The sequence below is a fragment of the Scyliorhinus canicula genome, chromosome 8 (genome assembly GCF_902713615.1).
Source record: "Scyliorhinus canicula chromosome 8, sScyCan1.1, whole genome shotgun sequence".
Lineage (NCBI taxonomy): Eukaryota > Metazoa > Chordata > Chondrichthyes > Carcharhiniformes > Scyliorhinidae > Scyliorhinus > Scyliorhinus canicula.
The window spans coordinates 3,904,738-3,928,075 of NC_052153.1; the positions used below are offsets into that span (position 1 = coordinate 3,904,738).

A 23,338-nucleotide genomic window follows, 5' to 3' on the forward strand; every position below is an offset into this window, starting at 1 on the left:
AGAGAGATACTGTCCCTTTGACTCTCCCCATTCCCTTGTCGGGGTAGTTGAAGTTTGCGACTCTGTTTGACAGAATGAGCGAGGCGAGATTCACAGCAATCAGGAAATTGGGGGCATCAATCAATCAGCCCATTTCAATCAGCCTCCACCAACAGTGTGCCAAAGAAGCAAAGATTTTTTAAAGATCTCCCACTTCACTTGCCGTTCATTTCCAAACAGCAAAAGAGGTTGAGTTCCCCCAAAGAACAGATGGAATCTATTTTGTAAACTTCGGTTTTCATTGCATAACGCGGATTTTTAAATCATATTTATCGCATAATTCTGCACAAATAAAACCTTCACTCTTCCTATCTCAGCTGTATTAAATCTGGTGAAATAGCTGAGAATGAACTCTCTAAGGGAACGTGTATTAATAACAGAATCGTAATAACTGTCGGTGGGTGACAATGTTTTGCCCTAAGGGGGTGGGGGTGATGAGGGAGGGAGGGGGGAATACAGAAACCCCCGGGGGGGGGGGGGGGGGGGGAGGTCAAGCCCAAACTCTGTAACCATCAAACAAACTCCGGAATCACGTTTAATTAGCTCTTCAATTGCAGAATAAAATGTTGTCAAGCACATTGCGTTCAGAAACTGCAGCAACAGGGCAGAATGAAATGTGTATCTCCAGATGAAGTAGGGCTGTCTGGATATTGGGTAGGGTGGGGTGGGGGCGATTAGATATCGGCTGTGTTGCCCAGAATGGCATTTAAAACAGAATAAAATCGTACAGTAGAGAATTCGGCGAGAGAGCTCGATGATAAAGTTTTGATCACTATTTTGTATCGTTGAATATTCTATGCATTTGCCTAAAATGTGATTTCAAATTAAATGTGGACGCGTGGTTTGAAGTAAAACTCAGATTACCAGCCCTGTGGCAAATTGCAAAGTGTAAATCTGTGGAACCCCCACATCACAGTGAGAGATGTTTGGTGTTAACCCGAATCGAAACTGTTCACAGAGAATCAGGGATGTGAGTAAATTCTTCACCAAGTCGCGTTCTGCTGGTATCACACAGACACACTCCACTCCCTCTCTGTTCTTATATCCATTGGCCAAATTAAAACGCTGCCTTATTGGAAGTGGGACTTGGATCGCTTTGAAAAGGAGAATTTGAAGTTCCCCCGGCATCTGAGAAACACGGGTAGGATTCGGTAGATACTTTATCGCAAATTCGTCTTGGGGGCACTGTAACGTGAAGAAGTTCCGTTTCGATGATTTAAGAAGGGTTTTATGATTCCATTGCTTCATCAAATTCTGTGCAAATTGTGCGCGGGTCCTGTGTGCTTTTATACATCGATATATTATATATATTATATATCTATAAGACGTTACTTGTTCCTTTCTTAACTATGACAGATCTTCCCATCAGCTCATTAAGTCTGACCGACTCTGTAGTGAAACACTTTTTTTAGGATTTGAAGATTGTTTCACTCAAAGAGATTACTTAATAATAATCTTTTATTGTCACAAGTATGAAGTTACTGTGAAAAGCCCCTCGTCGCCACATTCCGGCGCCTGTTCGGGGAGGCTGGTAGGGGAATTGAACCCCCGCTGCTGGCCTTGTTCTGCATTACAAACCAGCTGTCTAGCCCACTGCAGTTTTATTTCAAACTGATGGCCTTTCTGAAACATTCGGGCTGCCTTTTAAATTGACTCTGACTAGTGTGATTTCCACTTCTCCACCCAGAGCTCACAAATAGCCAACTCTGAAGATTATTTATACCCACACTTCATAGCAATGTTCTTGTTGCATGATCAGCCATGTGAAACTGTGATATTAGGTCCCATTCCGTAGCTAAACCTCCCCCCCACCCACATTGTTCAGTTGACAGTCAACACGGGGGTCACCTAGTAAAATTGCATTTCAACACTCCGCTGGAAGCACCCCGGCTGGATTTTAATCGATTATTTTAAAGACAGTCTAATCTAGATTGTTCCCCAGACCCTTCACCTGTCCAACAAACTAATTCATGTTAAAAAGACTTCCTCATCTATAATGGTTGTATTTTACCTGAAACTTGGAAATCCTTCTCAAGGGCAGTTAGGAGTAGCCAGTAAGTGCTGCCCTCTGAGTGACACTCACATCCCATGTTGGCCAATATACTGGGCTAAATAATTTCGGAGCAGTAGGTTCTTCCTTTGATGCATCGATTTATTTTTCCTAACATTTGGGTGAATTTGTTTCAAGGCTGGTGACCTGCTTTCTGTTACCATGTCTGTTTAACAATATGACAATTGATCTCACATAGACCATTTGCGGGTGAATTGTTGCTTTGTTTTACTGAGTGCAGTAATATCAGGTGTCAAACTAGGGCAGGTATTTGGGGGTTGAAGTGAGATTGAAGTGACAACCTTTGCAAGGTGCTCTCTCTATTGCAATGCTCTGTCGACACATGTTTCAAAGGGTAACATGTTGCAATACATTATGGCAATACAGGATTGTAATCATCAGGGCATCTTGTGCTAAAAAAAAATAACTTGTCGGCAGCATGTGCCAATGAAAGCATCTTCTAACTTTCTAACTTCCATCTGAGCCAGATGTATGCTGGATCTGCGGAGATGTGGCTATTCCAGCTGGTGAAATTAGTGATTTCCAGGCAACATTATCATGAAGGAAAACAGAATCAATACAACACAGGAGGTCATTCGCCCCACGGAAAGTGCCCCGGTTCTGGTGAAAGAATAATAATCACTTATTGTAATAATAATAATCGCGTATTGTCACAAGTAGGCTTCAATGAAGTTACTGTGAAAAGCCCCTGGTCCCCACATTCCCACGCCTGTTCCGGGAGGCTGGTAGGGGAATTGAACCCGGGCTGCTGGCCTTGTTGTGCATTACAAGCCAGTTGTTTAGCCCACTGTGCTAAACTAGCCCCTGGACATCCCAGGTGGATCCATTGCCAGCTCCTTCCCGAGGTCCCCGCAATGTTTTATCTAAACCAGGTATTGATCCAACCCCCCATTTGAAGGCTGCTGCTGAATCTGTCACCATCTTCCTCTCAGACTGCCAATCCTATCCATTCAGTGTGTAAAGATGTTTGTGTCACCTCTGGATCATATTTTCACCAATTATCTTAAACCTGTCTCTAGTCACCCACCCATCAGCTGTTTGAAACGATTGTTTTCTGTTTATTCTGTGTGTGTGTGTGTCAGAGATGCATTAACAGGACTGTGACTGCCCAGACTCACCCTCTGTAACATCCACCACAAGACAATGTTTTATTCGGTGTAATCCAGCACTAACATCCTGCTCCCTCTGACTAGGGAAAGGGGGAAGAATAAAAATGTCCAACTCCCACTATCTAAGAAGACTTCCTGTAACGTGTCCCTTCCTCTAATGTGACCACACCTTGGGCAAGAGGAGTCCAGTAACTGTGCAAAATGCCCCTTGATTCTCTGCTGGGGGCTGGGGAAAGGGGATTTGGGGAGTGGGACAGTTATCAAAGCGCCTTTGAGATCGAACCCCAATCCGAATACCTCTGTCTACAGCCCGGGTCCCGCTGTCAGCTTCGGCTCCCCAGTTTTCGGGGTGCTTTTAAGGGTTTCTAATCCTGGACCATCAGCCCATACCATCAGCTGACTGTGTGCCGGGGTCAGACTCATTTCCGCGACATCTCAACGCCGCCAATCAGCTGGGGAATTCTGTATTTATCGTCTGTGTTTGCTGAAAGGTCCACCCACCATCTGCAGACGCCCTGCTTCGGGTATTTATATATATATATATATATGTGTGTGTATATATAAATAACGGACAAAAGTTCTTCAAAGAAGTTGTGTATTTATTTTTTCTTCACTGACTTCGGCGGCATGTGACCAGGAAGACAGGCAGTGTTTCCATTTCCCCTCTCGGCTGGAGCAACAAGGTTGTGTTATGGGATGTCGGCTCTGAGAATTACGTAGCAAGTTAAAAATAACTGCAATATATAAGGACTGGTGCAACGGAATCCCAGCCCAGAGAGAGAGAGGAGGGACGGAGAGTGAGAGTGACCAGCCTTCAAAACCAGTGTTTGGTGTGTGTTTGTCTGTGTGTGTATGTGTCTATGCGTGTGTGTATGTCTATGTGTGTGTGTGTGTGTGTATCTATATGTGTATATGTGTGTCTATATGTGTGTGTGTGTCTGTCTATATGTGTGTGTCTATATGTGTGTGTGCCCATGTGTGCGTGTGTCTGTGTTGGTCTATATGTGTGTGTCTAGGTGTCCATGTGTGTCTCGCCGTATGTCTCTATGTGTGTGTGTCTGTGTGTGCCTATGTGCATGTCTGTGTGCGCCTATGTGTATGTGTGTATGTCTGTGTGGACCTATATATTTGTGCCTGTGTCTGTGTATGTCTGTGTGTGTCTCACTGTGTGTCTCTATATGTGCGTGTGTCTGTGTGTGCCTATATGTGTGTGTCTGTGTGTGTGTCCATGTGTGTCTCACTGTGTGTCTCTATGTGTGTGTGTGTGTCTGTGTGCGTGTGTGTCCATGTGTGTCTCACTGTGTGTGTCTATGTGTGCGTGTGTCTGTGTGTGCCTATATGTGTGTGTGTCTATGTGTTTATGTGTGTCTAAGTGTGTGTGCCTGCGTGTGTCTCTGTGTGTGCCCGTGTGTAAGATTCAAAATGTGCAGGATTTGGAATAAATCGAGTGGTTTCCAGCACGGTTCTCTGGCCCCTGTTTCATATTCCATTGCAGGGAGGGTTTGCCGGGTCTGTCCTTACTGAAAGCGCTCTCTCTCACACACACGCACACTCCGGCTTTGAACCTCAATTCCAGATGCAGTCAATGTCCGCAAGCTCTCACACACCCTGACAGAAGTGTTATAAATCATCCCAGAACTCTCTCAGAAAGTTGAATGAGATTGTCTGGGCGAGGGGTGGGGGGGGGGGGGGGGGGGGGGGGCTTTGAACGGACACATCATTTCTCCTGGGCTGCACCCTGCATTCCGATAGACCATTATTAATGAAATGTTAAATACACCCGGCAAAGTTATTCCGTAAAATCTTCTTGGGAACTTCAGACTTGTGTATCTGAGTAACAGTTACTCAGTGTGTGAGGGGCTTTGTGTGTGTGTGTGTAAACCTGCTTTTTATTTTGCTAGGTAAAATGTCGTTTGTGTATATGGATTTGAGTTTGCACATTGCGCGGAGTTATTCAGATTATTAAAGAACACGAACGGGCAATTCGCTCCATATGAATCTCGTCCTATCTCTGTTGGTCTCGCAGTCCCAACAAAATCTTCTATTTCTATCGCCCTCGTGTGTTTATTAACTCCCTCTGAAAACATGCAGCTGTCTGTGTGAATGGGTCGTGTGTGCAGCATGTGCACATGTTCGCGTGTGTCTGGATTCATGTGCGAGTTTAATTCTTAAACGTGTTCTGGCAAGATTCAAATGTTTCTGAAATCTGCTCCAAGCTGATATTAATGTCTGGAATAAATCCACCGCCTCACCCGGAATCATAAATCGTTTTCCTTGTCGTTTCACTGCAGTGACCCGAACCACGGTTTTTATCCTTGTTAAACGGGACCAGGGCTGAAATGACCCGATTAACAAGGAGGAGCATTGAATGTAATCAGTTGACAGGTATTTGTGTTGACTGCAGAATGGACTGAATTGAGGGCGAATATTTAATTGTCAGACTTGACATCTGTCATCTTTTCATGTTGTGTTTTATAGGGTCCATTACAACACCAGAAACATTGCAACGTACATTTGTGGCCTCGAGGAGCGTAACCCCTCTGTATATACCCTCCAGACAATCCCACCAGATGTGACAGGACAGACACTGTCCTATTTCAGTAATTGGCATACCACCAGGAAAAAGGTGTCCCTCACACCCAGTGAGTCTGACTTTCTGTTTAATTTCTATGGATTTCGGTTGTAATTTATTGCTGCATATGGGAGGCAGCTGCTAGAAAGTGTAACTTGTGTAAAACCACACAAGCTGACAAAGGAGTGAAGGAAGGTGGAGGTGTATATATATCGCTTGCACACTAGTTACCACCCTAACTAGTTACCACCCTAACTAGTTACCACCCTAACTGTGCTTTGTGTGGCTCCCTACATTTCTACTAACTCGCACCAAGTCCCAATCCCCTGTGCTCACTGACCCGGGTCCTAGTTCAGCAACACCTCAATCTTAAAGTTCGCATCCTCGAGTTCAAAGCTCTCCACAGCCTTGACCCTCCCCATAAACCCGCTCCCCCTCCCTGTGACGTGTGCCTGGTTCCCAGCCCCCCTGCACCTGCACTCTTCCAAATCTGGCCTTTTGTTCAGTCCTGATTTTAGTCACTCTTTCATTTTGGTGGCCGTGTTGTCAATTGTCTGGGCCCCTAGCCCTGGAGTACCGTCCCCAAAAACTCCCTGTCTCTTGCCCTCTCTTTCCCTCCTTCAAACCTACCTCTTTAACACAAGCTGTTGGTCACATGGGCTAATATCTCTATATGTGGCTCGGTGTCATTTTTCTTTTGCTAATGTTCCTGTGAAGTGTTTTGGGGATGTTGAGGTATGCTAAAGACGCTATGTAAATGCATCTTGTTGTTGTTAGCAGTAGTATACACGATGTCTCAGAAGGGCAGATGGGAATCTCCCGATCCCTCAGCGACATCCACCTAGGAGCTACCCTCTGCCTAGTTTAGCCTGGGATATCCTGCACAGTTGGCCAGGGTTGGGGAACCGAAGTGGGAAAGTGAGAGTTGCCTGCAGTAATGGAGACCAGAGATGTGAATCCATCCACAGACAATGGGACTGTTTCCTGGTCAAAGAGGCTGTATTATACACCCAAAAAATAGTACAAATGACTGTATAATAGCTTCTTGAAATGCCCGGTCATTTGGGTAGTACAGAACTTGAATATTGCTGACAAGATAGACACGTTGCTGAAACTGTTCACCTCACACACAGGACAAATACAAGAATACCAAATTTCAAACAATCACAACAATTTATTCTACAGGAGAAAGGAGTGCTGCTCGTTTGGCAAGTCTTCTGCTACAATTAGAAAGTAAATTCCCTCACTGAGATGTTGCTTTATTTTTCCTCAAGTAAAACCTCTAGCTAATTTATAAAATATCGAGTCGACCAGTTGTAGGTTCAGTGACGACTCTAGTCATAGTTAAAGGAAGTAAAGCTCAGCAATGAACGACGTCGTCACTCCAACCGCCCCCCCCCCCCCCCCCTCCTGAGTTCTTTGGAAATGTTGCATTATGTATGAGTTATTAATTGAAATCCATTTGCAGTTATCGTTTAAACGATAAACAGTGGTGAGTAACGCAGTTGCACAGCACCAGGTTCTGTTTCTGTCAAACGATATTTGAAATAAAACGACTGCCAACAAAATGCAGATAATTAACTGAAGATAATATTTGAATATCTTATTGCACGGGGAACGAGGCCAACTGTTCACCTCCTAGCAATGCGGTTGCCCGTAACAAAGCTGAATATAAGGAAGCTCCCCCCCCCCCCCCCATAAGATGAACTATTTACTGGAGGAGATTAGCTGGAGGAGCATTTTGACATTGGAATTAGAGACCCTTGCTTAATTAATAACCTAGTAAGAAGTCTTACAACACCAGGTTAAAGTCCGACAGGTTTGTTTCAAACACTAGCTGTTGGAGCGCAGCTCCTTCCTCAGGTGATTCACCCGAGGAAGGAGCAGAGCTCCGAAAGCTAGTGTTTGAAACAAACCTGTTGGACTTTAACCTGGTGTTGTAAGACTTCTTACTGTGCTCACCCCAGTCCAGCGCCGGCATCTCCACATCATTATTAATAACGTCGCGTCTGAACAACATATCACAACACCTGAAGGAACATACAGTTCCCCATCTGTATACTGTCCCTAAATACATTTTTTAGATAAGACACAACATCAGCCATCTTTCATACTGTCTTGGTGTTGAATTCGAGGATACATTACTTTGTCACAGTGGAGTGATAATACCATGTTGGAAAAGGCACAGGGCCATTGATTCTTAGTGACTGAGTCTCAGAAAGCTAAATCATTAATAAAGAATATTTGGGGAACTCTTTGATCTGGCATTACTCTATTTGGGATCCTGAGGCAGAACCGAATGGGAATGTGTCTGGCCACATTGGGTAACTGACAACCTAGATCTGCCAGCATTGGTTAGTGACAGTCTTAAACATCTATACTAAAAGCTAAGTTGTCACTTGGCATTGACTTTTGGAACGCTATTTCCAGCTCTCCGTTTCTGTCTGTTTCCGTCCATTTTTTTCTCCGCCGGTGTCCCTGTTGTCACTCACAAGTATCAGTAATTTGAATGTTTACATTTTCTAACAGGACATGGGTGATAATTAGAGACGCGTTGTTTGCTTTTAAAATCAATGCATTTTTTGTCAAGAATTCGAATTTGATGATTAAAGGAACGGTGTGTGTGTGTGTCTGTCTCTATGTGTCCTATCTACCCGTCTTATCTCCTTGTCTTTCAGGTATGAATAGTTTAAATGTCTGGATTTTCTACCTACCGACAGCACGTGGGTGATAAGCAAGTGACTGTCAGAAGTTACCTGTTTGCTTGTTATTTTTCTCTCTGCTGGATATACTTTCTGAATGTATCCATCTATAACTGGCGGGAAAACATGCACTGTACCATATACTCACAGTCACATCCTTCTTTAATGCTCAATACAACGTTTAGCTGGACAAAGATTTTGGAATGAAATAAAGGATGTACAGGGGCAGTCAATGTGCCTCGAGTGTGGGATACTTAAGCGGCTGTTACCTGGAGGAGGGACGTTAGGGGTCCTGGTATTCAGAATGCTGTTTCTTCAAGGTAACAGCAAACGGACAAAATAACTACTGGATTCCAAATTCATCCTGAATTAAACACACCGAGAGGTGTGGGAAAGGGACGTTTAAAATAATAACACGGAAATGGCTTGTTTCCCAGCGAGAATATTTTTATTAAACAGTCAACAGTAACAAAGATTTGAAAATAGAAAAAAAGAAGCAAAACGTTAAATATCAGGAGTTTTTTATAGATAGAGAAAATGAGATAAGAAGATAGAAGTCAGCACTTGGGGTAGAAAAAAGCTGTCAGAAGCAGCTGATTCATAATTCCGGATCGCAGACAGCAGGGTTACCTTTAAGAACCTCGGATTGTTACTCATGGAATGGGGTCAGGGATAGTTCCTGAGCTGCCTTGCCGTGTTTGGTGACAGGTCATTCTGGTGTTGTCAGATCCCTGGCTCTGGGGCGATGTCAGAGAGCTTTGCAACAGTTAATGACATTCGCTGTGTTGGGGTGGGTGGGGGGGAGAAACCTTTGGATCGAAACCTTTGTGTGTGTGTGAGTGTGTGTTTTGATGAAGTGGGTGGAATCCAAGGGCCGGCAGCACAATGCAGGTTGGAAGAAAGTGAGAGGGGGTGAGTCACGCTGGGCACTCGGCCAGGGGTTCCCGGTTCGGCTGCTTGGTGCTGGGTAAGCTCCGCTTGGCATCGAGGTGGAGGAAGTGCTGACAATGAACGCACAAGAGGATGAAAGTCTTGTGGAGTGAGTGTAAACAGTTACCAGTCCAGCATTGGACTGGGTTAAATATAATGCGCTTGACGTCAGTGCGGTTCTCCTTCATACAGAGAGTCGGTGTTTGAAAATTGTCATTGATGTGGGGAGCCTGAGGTGGGGATGTGGGACGTCCCTGCTCCTGACAGCACTCCCAGTCACCCTCCCCCTCCCTCTGGCTCTAACTGAACCTGGTAACCTCCTGAATGAATGAGGAATGTGGCATTCAGAGATTCCCGCTGCACAGAAAGAGGCCATTTGGCCATTGGCACTATGGTGGCTCCCTTCAGCTCATTGCGGTGTATCATCGCTAAACCAATAAACAGAGGAGCCCGAACAGGAACATGGAGCAGACATCACTTTAATGCAAGTGTTAATTGTTCAGATTGAGCCCCATCCCTGCCCAGATTTTTTGCTTGTCCATATCTGCGGCCAGGACGGCAGCCAGTCAGCGCCCGGCTCGCAAGCCTTTGGCAATTTGCACTGAGTGTCCCTGGAACCGGGAACAACTCTTCCCAGCAAAACAAAAAAATATAACAAGCAAAAAAGTTTCAAGTAAAACCCTGGGGGGGGGGGGGGGGAGGCGGCTGGGCAACTGCACAAAACACAACCACTCACCCAGAAAGGGAAAGTTTCTAATGTTTACCCGACTAAGCAATGTAAATAGATGTGAGTTTCACTTCTGGCAGAAAGCGGCTCCTTTTGAACAGCAGCGGGGGGGGGGGGGGGGGAGAGAGACTTTCTGTTATTTACCCTAAACAAGCTTGTTGTTGCTAAAGCCTCTTGACTCTGCACGGGTACACACACACACACACACAGACAGACACACTCACAGAGACAGACACTTACACACACACAGACACACTCAGAGAAACAAACATACACACACACACACACTCACAGACACACAGACAGGGACACACACTCTCTCACACACAGACACTCTCACTCACACACTGACACACACAGTGACAGACACACACACACTAATTCACGCACACACAGACATACATACACACACAGAGACAGACACAGACACACTCACAGACACTGACAGACACACACACATACACAAGGACACAGACAGGGACACACGCGGAAACACACACACACACAGACAGGGACACGCAGTGACACAGACACATAGTGACACAGACACATACACACACATAGTGACACAGACAGAGACACACACTGACAGACACGTACACAGTGACACAGACAGGGACACAAACAGTGACAACACACAGTGACACAGACATGGGCACACATAATGACACACACACAGTGACACAGACAGAGGCACGCACTGACAGACAGACACTCACACACAGTGACACAGACAGGGACACACTCTCACACACACAGTAACATAGACAGGGGCACACACTGACAGACAGACACTCACACACACAGTGACACAGACAGGGGCACACACTGACAGACAGACACTCACACAGTAACACAGACAGGGACACAAACAGTGACACACTCACACATAGTGACACAGACATGGACACACATAATGACACACACACACAGTGACACAGACAGGGACACACACACACATAGTAACACAGACAGGGGCACACACTGACAGACAGAAACACACACACACAGTAACAGACAGGGGCACACACTGACAGACAGACACACACACACAGTCACACACACAGCAGCCTCTCGCTGTTGCCAATGTTTTGCTTCCAAATAGTTGCAAGCGGGGCTTCCGGCTGCGCGTCACGGTGACGCGGACCCCATTGTGACGTGTAGGCGTCCCCGCCCAATCCGCGCCCTCGGCGCTCCCGCAAATGGTTAGTTTGTTGTTGCGCTGCCATGGCGACGGCGCGGGGGGCGGGGCCGGGGGCGGGAGCCGCGCGATTTCATAAAGGCCGATCGGAGCGGGCGGCCCGCACTCCCTCCCCGGCACTCAGTCCCTCCGGAGGCTCTCAGTCCCTCCGCACCTCAGCCTGCACTCCCTCCCCGGCACTCCGTCCCTCTCCGGCACTCACTCACTCACTACTGGCTGCACCGATAGCTCAGCAGCGCTCCCCGGCCCGGACTATCTGCAGCTTCGCCTCTCTGGGAGCAACAACACTGCCCCCTATCTGCTGCCCCCAGCCCCTTCCTCGGTCTCCAGCCTCTTGCCCCAAGTTTCAGTCCCCAACCCTCTGACTCAGTACCCAGTCTCCAGCCTCCTGCCACCCTGTCCTGCCCCGCAGCCTCCTGCCCCCCAGTCTCCTGCCCCCCAGCCTCCTGCCCCCAACCTCCCAGTGTCCAGCCTCCTGCCCCCCAGTGTCCAGCCTCCTGCCCCCCAGCCTCCTGCCCCCAGCCTCCTGCCTCCAAGCCTCCTGCCCCGCCTCCTGCCCCCCAGCCTCCTGCCCCCCAGCCTCCTGCCCCCCAGCCTCCTGCCCCCAGCCTCCTGCCCCCCAGCCTCCTGCCCCCCAGCCTCCTGCCCCCAGCCTCCTGCCCCCCAGCCTCCTGCCCCCAGCCTCCTGCCCCCAGCCTCCTGCCCCCCAGCCTCCTGCCCCCAGCCTCCTGCCCCCCAGCCTCCTGCCCCCCAGCCTCCTGCCCCCCAGCCTCCTGCCCCCCAGCCTCCTGCCCCCCAGCCTCCTGCCCCCCAGCCTCCTGCCCCCCAGTATCCAGCCTCCTGCCCCCCAGCCTCCTGCCCCCCAGCCTCCTGCCCCCCAGCCTCCTGCCCCCCAGTATCCAGCCTCCTGCCCCCCAGCCTCCTGCCGCCGGGGTTAGAGACGGGGCCAGCCGGCTCCGGGACTCTTGATGCTGCGCCCGTCCCCAGCCCCGCTGCTGCCTGTCCGCACAGTTTGTAACCGGGCGGCTCATTATTAATGAGGTAGGTTTCCCACTTTGTAATGCGCGGGGGGGGGGGGGGGGTGGGGTTGCAGGAGGTGCGGCCGGTTGAGCAGAGATTCTGCTGCCCCGGGGCGGTGTGGGGTGCAAGGGGCGGCGGGAGGGATAGAGTCCAACTGGATGTGACTCTTGTGTTTGGTGACCTGCAGGCGGCCGCAGAGTGAGTGTGACATGGCTCTAACCGGCACCGTGCTGCCCTCCATAAACACATTCTCCAACCCTTCCAGCGACAAGACTGTGGACAGACCCGGCCTGCAACACACGGCGTGCACTGTGAGTAAACCTCCTCCTTCTCTCAAAGAGTGGCTTCATCCACACTCTGAGTTCTCCAAACATTGTGCAAACGGTGGGTTTGTCTGGATTGCAAAGGTGCTGCAAGTCTGGGCTGTGGAGTTGTCAGGACGGTTTGGGAATTATTGCTGTTTGTGTTTGCAGAGAGAGGTTGTGCATTGAGAGAGGTTCGACAGTGGCCAGAGCAGAGTGTTATCAAGTGACTTTGATGAAAGCAGGTTTATTTTTTGATCCTGGACCGTGTTATTAAAGCCTGCCCTTGAGGATTCCCCAGTAATGATGTGTGTTTGATGTTAATGACTGCTTGGCTGTATCTGTGCACAGATAGAGCTGTGTTTAAATGTGGGGCCATTGCAGTTAATTGTATCTGTCTCTCTTGTAGAGGTGGAGGGAAGAAATGGCCCACTTTCGGAGGGTCGCCGAGCAGGAAAACGCCAACGTGGGATTACGAAGGGAGGACGAGGAGCTGAGCGAGCTCCTGGATTTGGATTTTATTTTGTCCAACACCATGAACTCGGAGTCGATGGCCAGCGCCGCCACTCACTTTAACTGCCCGGAGAGTGCGGGGGACATGTACCAGAGAGAGTCTGCAGCCGCCTACAACATCACGGATATCAGCCAGGGTCCACCCACAGCGGGCAGCTTCGTTGCTGAGTTGCTGAGGCCGGATTTGGATGCCAGTTACTGCCAGCTGAGCAGCTTGCAGGGCAGCTTTGTGCTGAGGACGGCGGCAGAGGCGGGGAGTTACAGCCAGGCTGCCAAGGCTGCCACCCCGGGCATGGAGGCGCCCCTGCCCCATCACCAGGGACAGCACCACCTTCCCCAGAGTGGCCGCAAGGTCAAGCAGGAGCCGCTGAGGGGCAGCCCCTCGCCCAGGACACTGGAGGGTCGGGGTGGCGGGCAACCCCCTGGAAACAGCCCCAGAGCCGGCTGCAGGGGCCGCCTAGCCCAGCACACCTTCTCCAGCAGGGGCAACACCCCCCTGGCTCCAGAGGACATCCAGTGCCGCTCCTCCACACACATCCTGACCCAGCACCGAGCTCCAGGCATCCCCATCCAGCACAGCTTCCCTCCCCCAGCGACCTACCCCCACTTCCAGGACCAGCCAACCCTCCAGTACCAAGGTCAGTCTTGTCTTCTCTTTGGAGAGCCCTTAACGCGCTCAGCGCTCGGTTCACGGAGCATTGCTGACCCCCCGCCCCTCTCTCTCTCTCTCTTCCCCTCCCCTTTCAGAGCTCCTGCCCTCCGCCTTCAATCCAGAGGAGAAGCCACGAAGAGGTCGCAAGTCCTGGCCCAGGAAACGGGTGGCGACTCACACGTGTGACTATGCGGGTTGTGGAAAGACCTACACCAAGAGCTCTCACCTCAAAGCACATCTGCGGACACACACAGGTATCCAGTCCCCACCCTCACTGCGCCTTGCAATGCACCCGACAACTCTCTGCCTGCACTGTCAGGTCAGACAGTGAAGTAATCAAAGCAGGTTACTGGCGATGCTGGAATCTGAAACAGAAAATATTGGACAATCTCAACATATCTGACCGCATCTGTATGAAGTCTGACAACACCAGGCTAAAGTCCAACAGGTCTGTTTGGAATGGGAGCGCAGCTCCTTCCTCAGGTGAAGTTGTGGAGGGAGAAAGGAGCTATCGTTTCTAGTCTGAATGACTCTTTGTCAAAGCTCCAGAAACGTTCGCTCCCTTCTCTCTCCACAGACCCTGTCAGACTCGCTGAGATTGGCCAGTATTCTCTGTTTTTGATGAATAAGGTAGTTCACAAACTCTCTCCTTTATCTGAAAATAAATCTGATTTATTTCTGTCACTTTTTGCAAATGTTGATCCCGTGTGAAGTGCAGGTGAAAATTCTGATGTTGCAATCTGTAAGCACCCGCCCGCGTCTCCAACTTGCACTGTTGGTTCTTCCTGTGTAAACAGACCCCAGTACAGAGAACCACAAGGTCCTTTCACTGCTGCGTCTGTCTCCAGAAACCATCTTCACCATTTCCCATCGGAGCTGATGCCTGACTGTCTCTTTGGCAATCAAAGGCAAAATATTAATCCCAAAATGTGATCTTAAAAAAACTGTTCGCCCCATCAATGTTCACCTCAAGGTGTGGAGTGTTATCCATTCTACATTCCCGGGGTTTAAACAACATTTCAGTACAAGGATTATCCCGCGTTGGCCTCCTAAATTTTTTGAAAAGTGTGTTTGCATTGGAAGCAGTTCAGAAAAGGTTGACTGGGTTGATTCCTGGGGTGAAGGGGTTGTTTAATTATTAGGAAACGGTGGCAAGGTTGGGCCCATTGGAGTTTAGAAGGTTAAGAGGTGATCTTATTGAAACATGGAAGATCCTGAGAGGCTTTGATAAGACACCCGAGGATGCTTCCTCTGGTGGACACATATAGAACTGGGGACCCGGTTACAGAATAATGGATCATCCACTGAAACGGAGATAGAGTCACAGTTTTACAGCAGCGAAAGAGGCCCTTTGGCCCATCATGTCCGTGTCAGCCATCGAGCTAGCCCCATTTTCCAGCACTTGTTCAGTAGCTTTGTGTGCTATGATGTGTCAAATGCTCATCTAAATTCTTCTTAAATGTTGGGAGGGACTTGCCCCCACCACCCTTGTTTTCAGGCAGTAAGTTCCAGGTTGCCATCACATTCTGGGTGAAAAGGTTTTTCCTAAAATCACCTCTAAAACATAAGAACATAAGACGGAGGAGGATGAATTTGTAACCCAGCCCGCTCCGACATTCAATGGCTGATCTCATCCCATCTTCATTGCCAACGTCCTGCCCGCTCCTCATAACCCTTCACCCCGCACGGTGCTGTCTGTCTCCTTGTTAAATTGCTAAATATTCCAGTGTCCACTCCACTCTGGGATAGAGAATTCCACAGATTCTGAACCTTTTGAGTGAAGTGATTCCTCCTCATCTCTGTTTTAAATCTGCAACCTCTTAGCCTAAAACTATGGCCTCTCCTTCTGGAATGTCCAGCCAGGGGAAAAATCCTTTCTATGTCTACCCCTTCAATCCCCAATCTCCTGCCCCATACCTTAAACCTTTCCCTCCTGAGATGGAGAAATTTCTTCTCTCAGAGGGTGACTCGGAGAGCAGTGAGGCTGGGTCATTGAATATATTCAAGACTGAATTCGATAGAATAAAGAAAAATTACAGCACAGGAACAGGCCCTTCGGCCCTCCAAGCCTGCGCTGATCCAGATTCTCTATCTAAAACTGTCGTCTATTTTCTAAGGATCCCTCTGCTCCCTGACCATTCATATATCTGTCTAGATACATCTTAAATGATGCCATTGTGCCTGCCTCTACCACCTCCGCCGGCAATGCGTCCCAGGCACCCACCACCCTCTGCGTCAAGAACTTTCCACGCATATCTCCCTTAAACTTTCCCCCCTCACCTTGAACTCGTGACCCCGAGTAATTGAGTCCCCCACTCTGGGAAAACGTTTTGGTCTTCAAGAGAGGCAAAGGTTAGGTGGGTTGGAGGTGGGGGTTGCGAGTGGCATTGAGGTCACAGTCAGATCAGCCACAATCTTATTGAATGGCATAGCAGGCTGCAAGGGGCCAAATGGCCTATTATGATCCTGTTAGAATCCTATGAAAATCATTCTGGTGCTGCATTCGCTTAGTGCAAAAGAAATTAGATTGTAAATGCTGAATAATGTAAGGTGTTTATTGGGGAAATGATGAAGACAAGAGAGGGAATCAACAGATTTGGATCCTGTGTCTCTGTGCCTGTGTGTGTCTCTCTCTGTCTCTCTGTGTCTCTCTGTGTCTCTCTCTGTCTCTCTGTGTCTCTCTCTGTGTCTCTCTGTGTCTCTGTCTCTCTCTCTCTGTCTCTCTCTCTCTGTCTCTATATATACATACATCTGTGAGAGTCTGTGTGTGCGTGTCTCTCTCGCTGTCTGTGTCTCTGTGTGTGTCTCTCTCTCGCTGTCTGTCTGTGTCTCACTCTCGAGATATATCTATGTGTCTGTGTTGTCTGTCTGTGTGTGTATGTCTCTCTCTCTGTGCCTGTGTCTGTCTGTGTGTGTGAGAGTCTGTGTGTGTCTCTCTCTCTGTCTCTGTGCGTGTTTGTCTCTCTGTGTGTCTGTCTCTGTGTGCGTATCTCTCCCTTTGTAAGAAGTCTTACAACACCAGGTTAAAGCCCAACAGGTTTGTTTCAAACACGAGCTTTCGGAGCGCTGCTCCTTCCTCAGCATTCCTCACCTGAGGAAGGAGCAGTGCTCCGAAAGCTAGTGTTTGAAACAAACCTGTTGGACTTTAGCCTGGTGTTGTAAGACTTCTTACGGCGCTCACCCCAGTCTAACGCCGGCATCGCCACATCATGACTCTCTCCCTTTGTGACTCTGCATATGTGTGTGTCTCTCTATCTCTGTGTGTCTCTCTCTGTCTCTGTGTGTGTGTCTCTGTCTCTCTCTCTCTGTCTCTCTCTCTCTGTCCGTGTGTGTGTGTCTCTCTCTCTCTCTTTCTCTCTCTCTCTCTGTCTCTCTCTCTCTCTCTCTCTCTCTCTGTATGTCTCTCTCTCTCTCTCTGTCTCTCTCTCTGTCTGTGTGTGTGTGTGTGTCTGTGTGTGTCTCTCTCTCTCTCTCTCTCTCTCTGTGTCTCTCTCTCTTTCTCTCTGTCTCTCTCTCTCTCTGTCTCTCTCTCTCTCTCTCTCTCTCTGTCTCTCTCTGTGTGTCTTTCTCTCTGTGTGTGTGTGTCTCTCTCTCTCTCTCTGTCTCTCTCTGTGTCTCTCTCTCTGTCTCTCTCTCTCTCTGTCTCTGTGTGTGTGTGTGTCTCTCTCTCTGTGTCTCTCTCTCTCTCTGTCTCTCTCTGTGTGTGTCTCTCTCTCTCTCTCTCTCTGTCTCTCTCTCTCTCTGTCTCTCTCTCTGTGTCTCTCTTTCTGTCTCTCTCTCTCTCTCTGTCTCTCTCTCTCTCTCTGTGTGTGTCTCTCTCTCTGTCTCTCTCCAAGCAGTTAGCTCTGATCAGTGAGTTGTGCATCTGTGTTCCAGGTGAGAAGCCCTATCACTGTGACTGGGAAGGCTGTGGTTGGAAATTTGCCCGCTCTGACGAGTTGACTCGACATTACCGAAAGCACACAGGACACCGCCCCTTCCAATGCCACAAATGCGACCGAGCGTTCTCCAGGTCGGACCACTTGGCCCTCCACATGAAAAGGCACCTGTAGCTAAAGCAAGCAAAGAGTCCACGAGAAACTGCGCCATACCTTCCGCCTGTACAATAGAAAGATTCACTGCCTTTGTGTACTGTACCCTGGGGGTCATGTGGAGGACTTTGACTCAACCCAGTGTGTCCAGAATGAGTTTCGAGTCTGCAAGTGGAACCTCATCGCTGGAGACGCCGGTTGAAAGGATTCGCCCCTTGCCTGTGGGTTTGTGCCCAGAGAGAAATGCCAGGAACTTGGGGAGTGGAGGGAGCTCCCTGCATCTGTCCATGACATGCAAACCTGCGGGAGGAGCTCACTTTCAATGCAGCCAGCTTTGTGGTCCTTTTTAAAAGGGGGAGTTCAGGTACATAACTTGTTTATTTCCAAAACAAAAAAGAAAAGAAGCCAAGTTGGGACGGTGCTGGCGGCTGACTTTCTATCAGAGGTGCAAAAACTGAGAGGAAAAACTATGCAAAGAATCCTGCCACTGGACAACTTCAGGTCCAAGGTATTACCAAAGATCAGGTAACGGTCTCGCCGTTCATGTCGCTAAATATTCTGTGGGTCCCTGTGCAATAACTCTTAGACATTGTATTCTAATCTATACTTCAAAGCAGAACAAATTACATTTCTATATTATACTCGACATAATATTTTTATCAAATTTACATTTTATGTGACAATTTTGTACATTTGTAAATAAGGAGTAACATTTTTCTGCCGTTTGGATTTTGCATATAGTGTTGCTGTTTTTTTTGGAAAACAGAAAAAAGTAATAAAACTTGAAATATCTATATCTTGACTGATGGTTGAAGCTGCATTATTTTGTCCTCCAGAAGTGGGGAGAGATCTCGGGCAAGGCGCAGCCACTGGCAGTTCCTCCTGCTTTTAAAAGAAAAAGAAGTGGCTTAGCCAAATTGGAAGTTTGGGATTATTGAGTGGAGAGGGCGCCAGTAATTGATGCTTCAGTCAAAAGTGAGAAGCGGATTAAATCCATCATTTGCTCAGTGAGATAAATGCTGATGCCAATGTGATGTTGGCAGACAATCAATTGTCTATATCACAGGACCAATTATCTTGTAAAATGTATGTCAGTTTGCAATATCAGAAATCTATACATTTGTTTATGTTGGAAGTTAATATATGCTGACATAATAAATTTCTTTAATGCCCTGGTCTATTATTAACTTGTAACATACTAAACACATACATATTTTTTTAAAACCTTGGGTTGGATTCTCCGGCCGCCGACACCGAAATCACGTTCGTCGATTGGCTGGAGAATACGCGTTTCCGCTGAAATTGGTTCGCAATTCTCCGGCACCTCCAAAGCGGCGTACTCGCAGAGTATGCCCACCCCCCGACCGGCCAGGTTCCCGACGGCGTGGGCCTTGCTATTATTTGTTGGGCGTTGCGGCTGCGAACTCAGTCCAGCATCGCCACAGTAGGGGGAGAGCCGATCCGCGGGCAAGGGGGACTTTGGCAGGGGTTGGGGGCACTCTTGGGGGGCGGTCTGAGGCTCGCGAGCCGGCCAAAAGGGGGAGCACTATTTTTCAGGCCGGGTCCACGTGCGGCCGCCGCCATGTTGCCGCCGTGCACACGCACGGCCAAGGACCCGGCAATTCTCCGGCCATATCGGCAGCTAGAGCCCCTTGCCTTTCCATAGCGCCTCTCACAACCTCTGTGTCCCAAAGCGCTTTTAAAGTCCATGAAATACATTTTTGAAGTGTAGTCGCCTTTGTAATGTGGGACGATCAGTAGCTAACTTTCTGCACAGCAAGCTCCCACAAACGACATGCCCAGGGAATAATTCTGTTTTCCTGATTTTGGTTGAAGGATAAATATTGGCCAGGGCACGAGGTTGAATTCCCCGGAGTGTCTCCTACACCTGCAAAGAGATTTAGACTAGGTTGAGTGAATGGGGAAAAACGCAGCAGCTGGAATACAATGTGGAGAAATGTGAAGTGATCCATTTTGGAAGGCAAGATGGAAAAGCAGAATCTTTTATGAATGGTGAGAATCTAGGAGATGTTGGGCTTCGGAGAGAGGGGCTTTGTGCACAATTTCAGAAAATCTTCATGCTGGGATGTATACAGGAATTGAGAAAGGAATTGATGTCAGCCTTTGTCACAAAGAGATTAGAGTATCAGAATGTTGATGTCTTACTGCAATGGTGTCAAAATAAAACCAGAAAGACCTTTCAACGTGAAGCTAAACATTAAACTCTGTTTCTCTCTCCACAGATGCTGTCTGACCAGCTCAGCATTTTCAGCTGTTTATGGTTTTGTTTCAGATTTTCAGCATCTGTGGTATTTTGCTTCTGTGCAGTTGTACAGAGCCTTGTGGAGACCACAGCTAGAATACCATTATTTCAGCCTCCCTAACTAAGAAAGGGTATATCTGCCTTAGAGGGAGGGCAATGCAGAATCAATGGACTGATTCTTGGGATGAGAGGGTCGTCCAATGAGGAGAGATTGAGTAGACAAGGTCAATATTCCCTAGAGTTCAATGAAACACCAAATCAAATTCTTCAGGGGCTTAACAGTGTAGATGCCAGGAATGTGTTTCCCATAGCTGGGCACCCAAAACTAAGAGGTCACAGTCTCAGAATAAGGGGTCAGCCATTTAGGATTGAGGTCAGGAATTGTGAATCCTTGGAATTTTCTGGGCCAGAGAGCTGTGGTTAGTCAGTCGTTCAGTCTGTTCAAAATATGGGTCAACAGATTTTTGGCAGCTGAGGGATTCAAAGGATATGGGGATAGGATGGAAGGTTGTGTTGGAGGAGAAGATCAGTCAAGACCTTGTTGAATGGTGGAGCAGGCTCAAAACATTGATTAGCTTCTATCTCTTAAGTGCCTGTTTTCTCCGAAAGAGAGGCTGACATACAAACATAGAATATAGAAGCAAAAGGAGGCCATCCGGCCCTTTGAGCCTGCTCCGCCATTCATTGATCATGGCTGATCATCAAGTTCAATACCCTGATCCTGAATTCCACAGGTTCATCTCTCTCTGTGTGAATAAATGTCTCCTCACCTCAGTCCTAAATGGTTTATCGCTTATCCTCAAACTATTACCCGTAGTTCTGGACTCCCCCACCATCGGGAACATTCTTTCCGAATCTACCTTGTCTAATCCTGTTAGAATTTTATAAGATTTTTATGAGATCCCCTCTCAGTCTGCTAAACTCCAATGAATATAATCCTAACTGACTTAGCCTCTCCTCATATGACAGTCTTGCCCTCCCAGGAATCAGCCTGGTAAACCTTCGCTGCACTCCCTCCATAGCAAGAACATCCTTCCTCAGATAAGGACACCAAAACTGTGCACAGTACTCCAGGTGTGGCCTCACCAATGCCCTTTACAACTTCTGAAAAACATCTCTATTCCTACACTCCAATTCTCTCGCTATGAGGGCCAACATACCATTTGCCGTCTTTACCACCTGCTGTACCTGCACGCTTACTTTCAGTGACTGATGCACTGGTCTCTCTGAGTAGCCACCTCACTCAATTTACACCCATTCACATAATAATCTGGCTTCCTATTTTTGCTACCATAGTGGATAACCTCACATTTATTCACATTTTACTGCATCTGCCATGCATGTACCCACTCACTCAGCCTGTCCAAATCCTGCTGAAGCATCTCTGCATCCTCCTCACAGCTCACCCTCCCATCCAACTTTGCATCATCTGCATCTTTAACATCCACCCAAAAATGCAGTGAAAAGCACACAAGGATAAGATTGGTCTGAATCCAGGGGTAAATTTAATTTCTGCTTTGTGACTGGAATAGCTCCTCATTTGTGGATTCTGCTTGTCCTAACTGCAGTATCTGAAAGCTTCTGAAAGATGTCCCTTGATCCGAGTGAGCCAAGGAATTGGTGTGAGTAATCAGCTCAGTGACTTAACGGGAAAAAGTGGCATTCTTAATTTTTATGTAAAGATTAAATGTCACTGCAGGGAAATGGAAATTGAATGATTTGATTGCCAACTGTGTCTCTAGCAGGTCAAGGAGCATTTATGAAGCGTGACGTTTCAAAGTCGATGTACTCGACAGGCTATCGACCTAAAAGTCTTGTTTCTTCCTCCGCTGGTGCTCCCAGACCTGCTGAATATTTCCAGCATCATCGGCTATTATTTCCAGCACTCGCAGTGGTTTGATTTTTTACAGATTACTGGGTTCAAATAAAGTTCCGTATTTGCTATTCCGACGAGGAGGACATTTTTAGAGTTTAAATTTCCATCTGCCGTGCTCGGAGAGCAAAACTTTGCATGTGAATTCCCGAGGGGCACTTGTGACATGCCGAACTGCAAATTAGGAGCGAGGAAGATGAAAATCTACCCTAATTTCAGCAGACCACGTAGCGACACTTGATTTTCGTACAACAGACCTCCGCACCTGCCGTTGTGTCAGAATGCCACTTGGTTGTGGATGCATAGCCATTAGGAATTTAATGAAGCTGTTTAAATACATTTCCTATTAGACCATAAAGCAAACAGGCAAAAGAAACTGCTTCCTATCATTATGGACCAGGATTGAATCTGTGTCCTAAAAGTATGAGGTCCCATTATTCCCTTGTGCATTCCAATTCCCTTTGCTCCTCTATTGACGGTCACGCTCTCAGCTGCCTGGGCCTTATGCTCTGGGATTCCCTCCCTAACCTGATACATTTCTCTCTTATTCTTTTCAAATGCTTGTTAGAACCTAGATCTTTCACCACAATTTTAGCCACCTGTCCTCATATCTCCTTTTGTGGTCTGCTATCAGGCTTTGTTTGATATCACTGCTGGGAGATGTTTTTTACTGCAGTAGAGGTGTTATATAAATTGAGTTGGTGTTGTTGAAGGGAAAGTATTTAACCAACAGATAGATCCCTCAAAGTTGCCACCCAGGTTGATAGGGTTGTTAAGAAGGCGTATGGTGTGTTGGCTTTCATTAACAGAGGGATTGAGTTTAAGAGCTGTGAGGTTTTGCTGCAGCTTTTTAAAACCCTGGTTAGACCACACTTGGAATATTGTGTCCAGTTCTGGTCGCCTCATTATAGGAAGGATGTGGATGCTTTGGAGAGGGGACAGAGGAGATTTACCAGGATGCTGCCGAGACTGGAGGGCATGTCTTATGAAGCAAGGTTGAGGGAGCTAGGGCTTTTCTCACTGGAGCGAAGAAGGAAGAGAGGTGACTTGATAGAGGTGTACAAGGTGATGAGAGGCATGGATAGAGTCGATAGCCAGAGACTTTTCCCCAGGGCGGAAATGGCTGTCACGAGGGGACATAATTTTAAGGTGATTGGAGGAAGGTATCGGGGAGATGTCAGAGGTAGGTTCTTTACACAGAGAGTGGTGGGTGTGTGGAATGCACTGCCAGCAGAGGTGGTGGAGTCAGAGTCTTTAGGGACATTTAAGTGACTCTTGGACAGGCGCATGGACAGCAGTAAATTGAAGGGGTGCAGGTTAGGTTGTTCTTAGA

At 47.8% G+C, this 23,338-nt stretch overlaps 1 protein-coding gene across 1 annotated transcript; it reads left to right on the top strand.

Moving 5' to 3' along the window:
• The first annotated feature begins 12,213 nt into the window (after positions 1-12,213).
• Positions 12,214-18,671, top strand: klf4 (Kruppel-like factor 4). Its single transcript, XM_038804032.1, has 5 exons — positions 12,214-12,392; positions 12,559-12,682; positions 13,083-13,824; positions 13,934-14,092; positions 17,715-18,671. The coding sequence occupies exons 1-5, from the start codon at positions 12,388-12,390 to the stop codon at positions 17,888-17,890; spliced, it is 1,206 nt and encodes a 401-aa protein (XP_038659960.1). The 5' UTR covers positions 12,214-12,387; the 3' UTR covers positions 17,891-18,671.
• The last annotated feature ends 4,667 nt before the right edge of the window (positions 18,672-23,338 follow it).

What these genes read in the sequence shown, in the direction of transcription:
- klf4 (XM_038804032.1), top strand. An exon ending in TGCAACACACGGCGTGCACT is followed by an intron (nt 12,683 to 13,082) that starts GTGAGTAAACCT and finishes TCTCTCTTGTAG; the next exon opens with AGGTGGAGGGAAGAAATGGC. An exon ending in GCCAACCCTCCAGTACCAAG is followed by an intron (nt 13,825 to 13,933) that starts GTCAGTCTTGTC and finishes CTCCCCTTTCAG; the next exon opens with AGCTCCTGCCCTCCGCCTTC.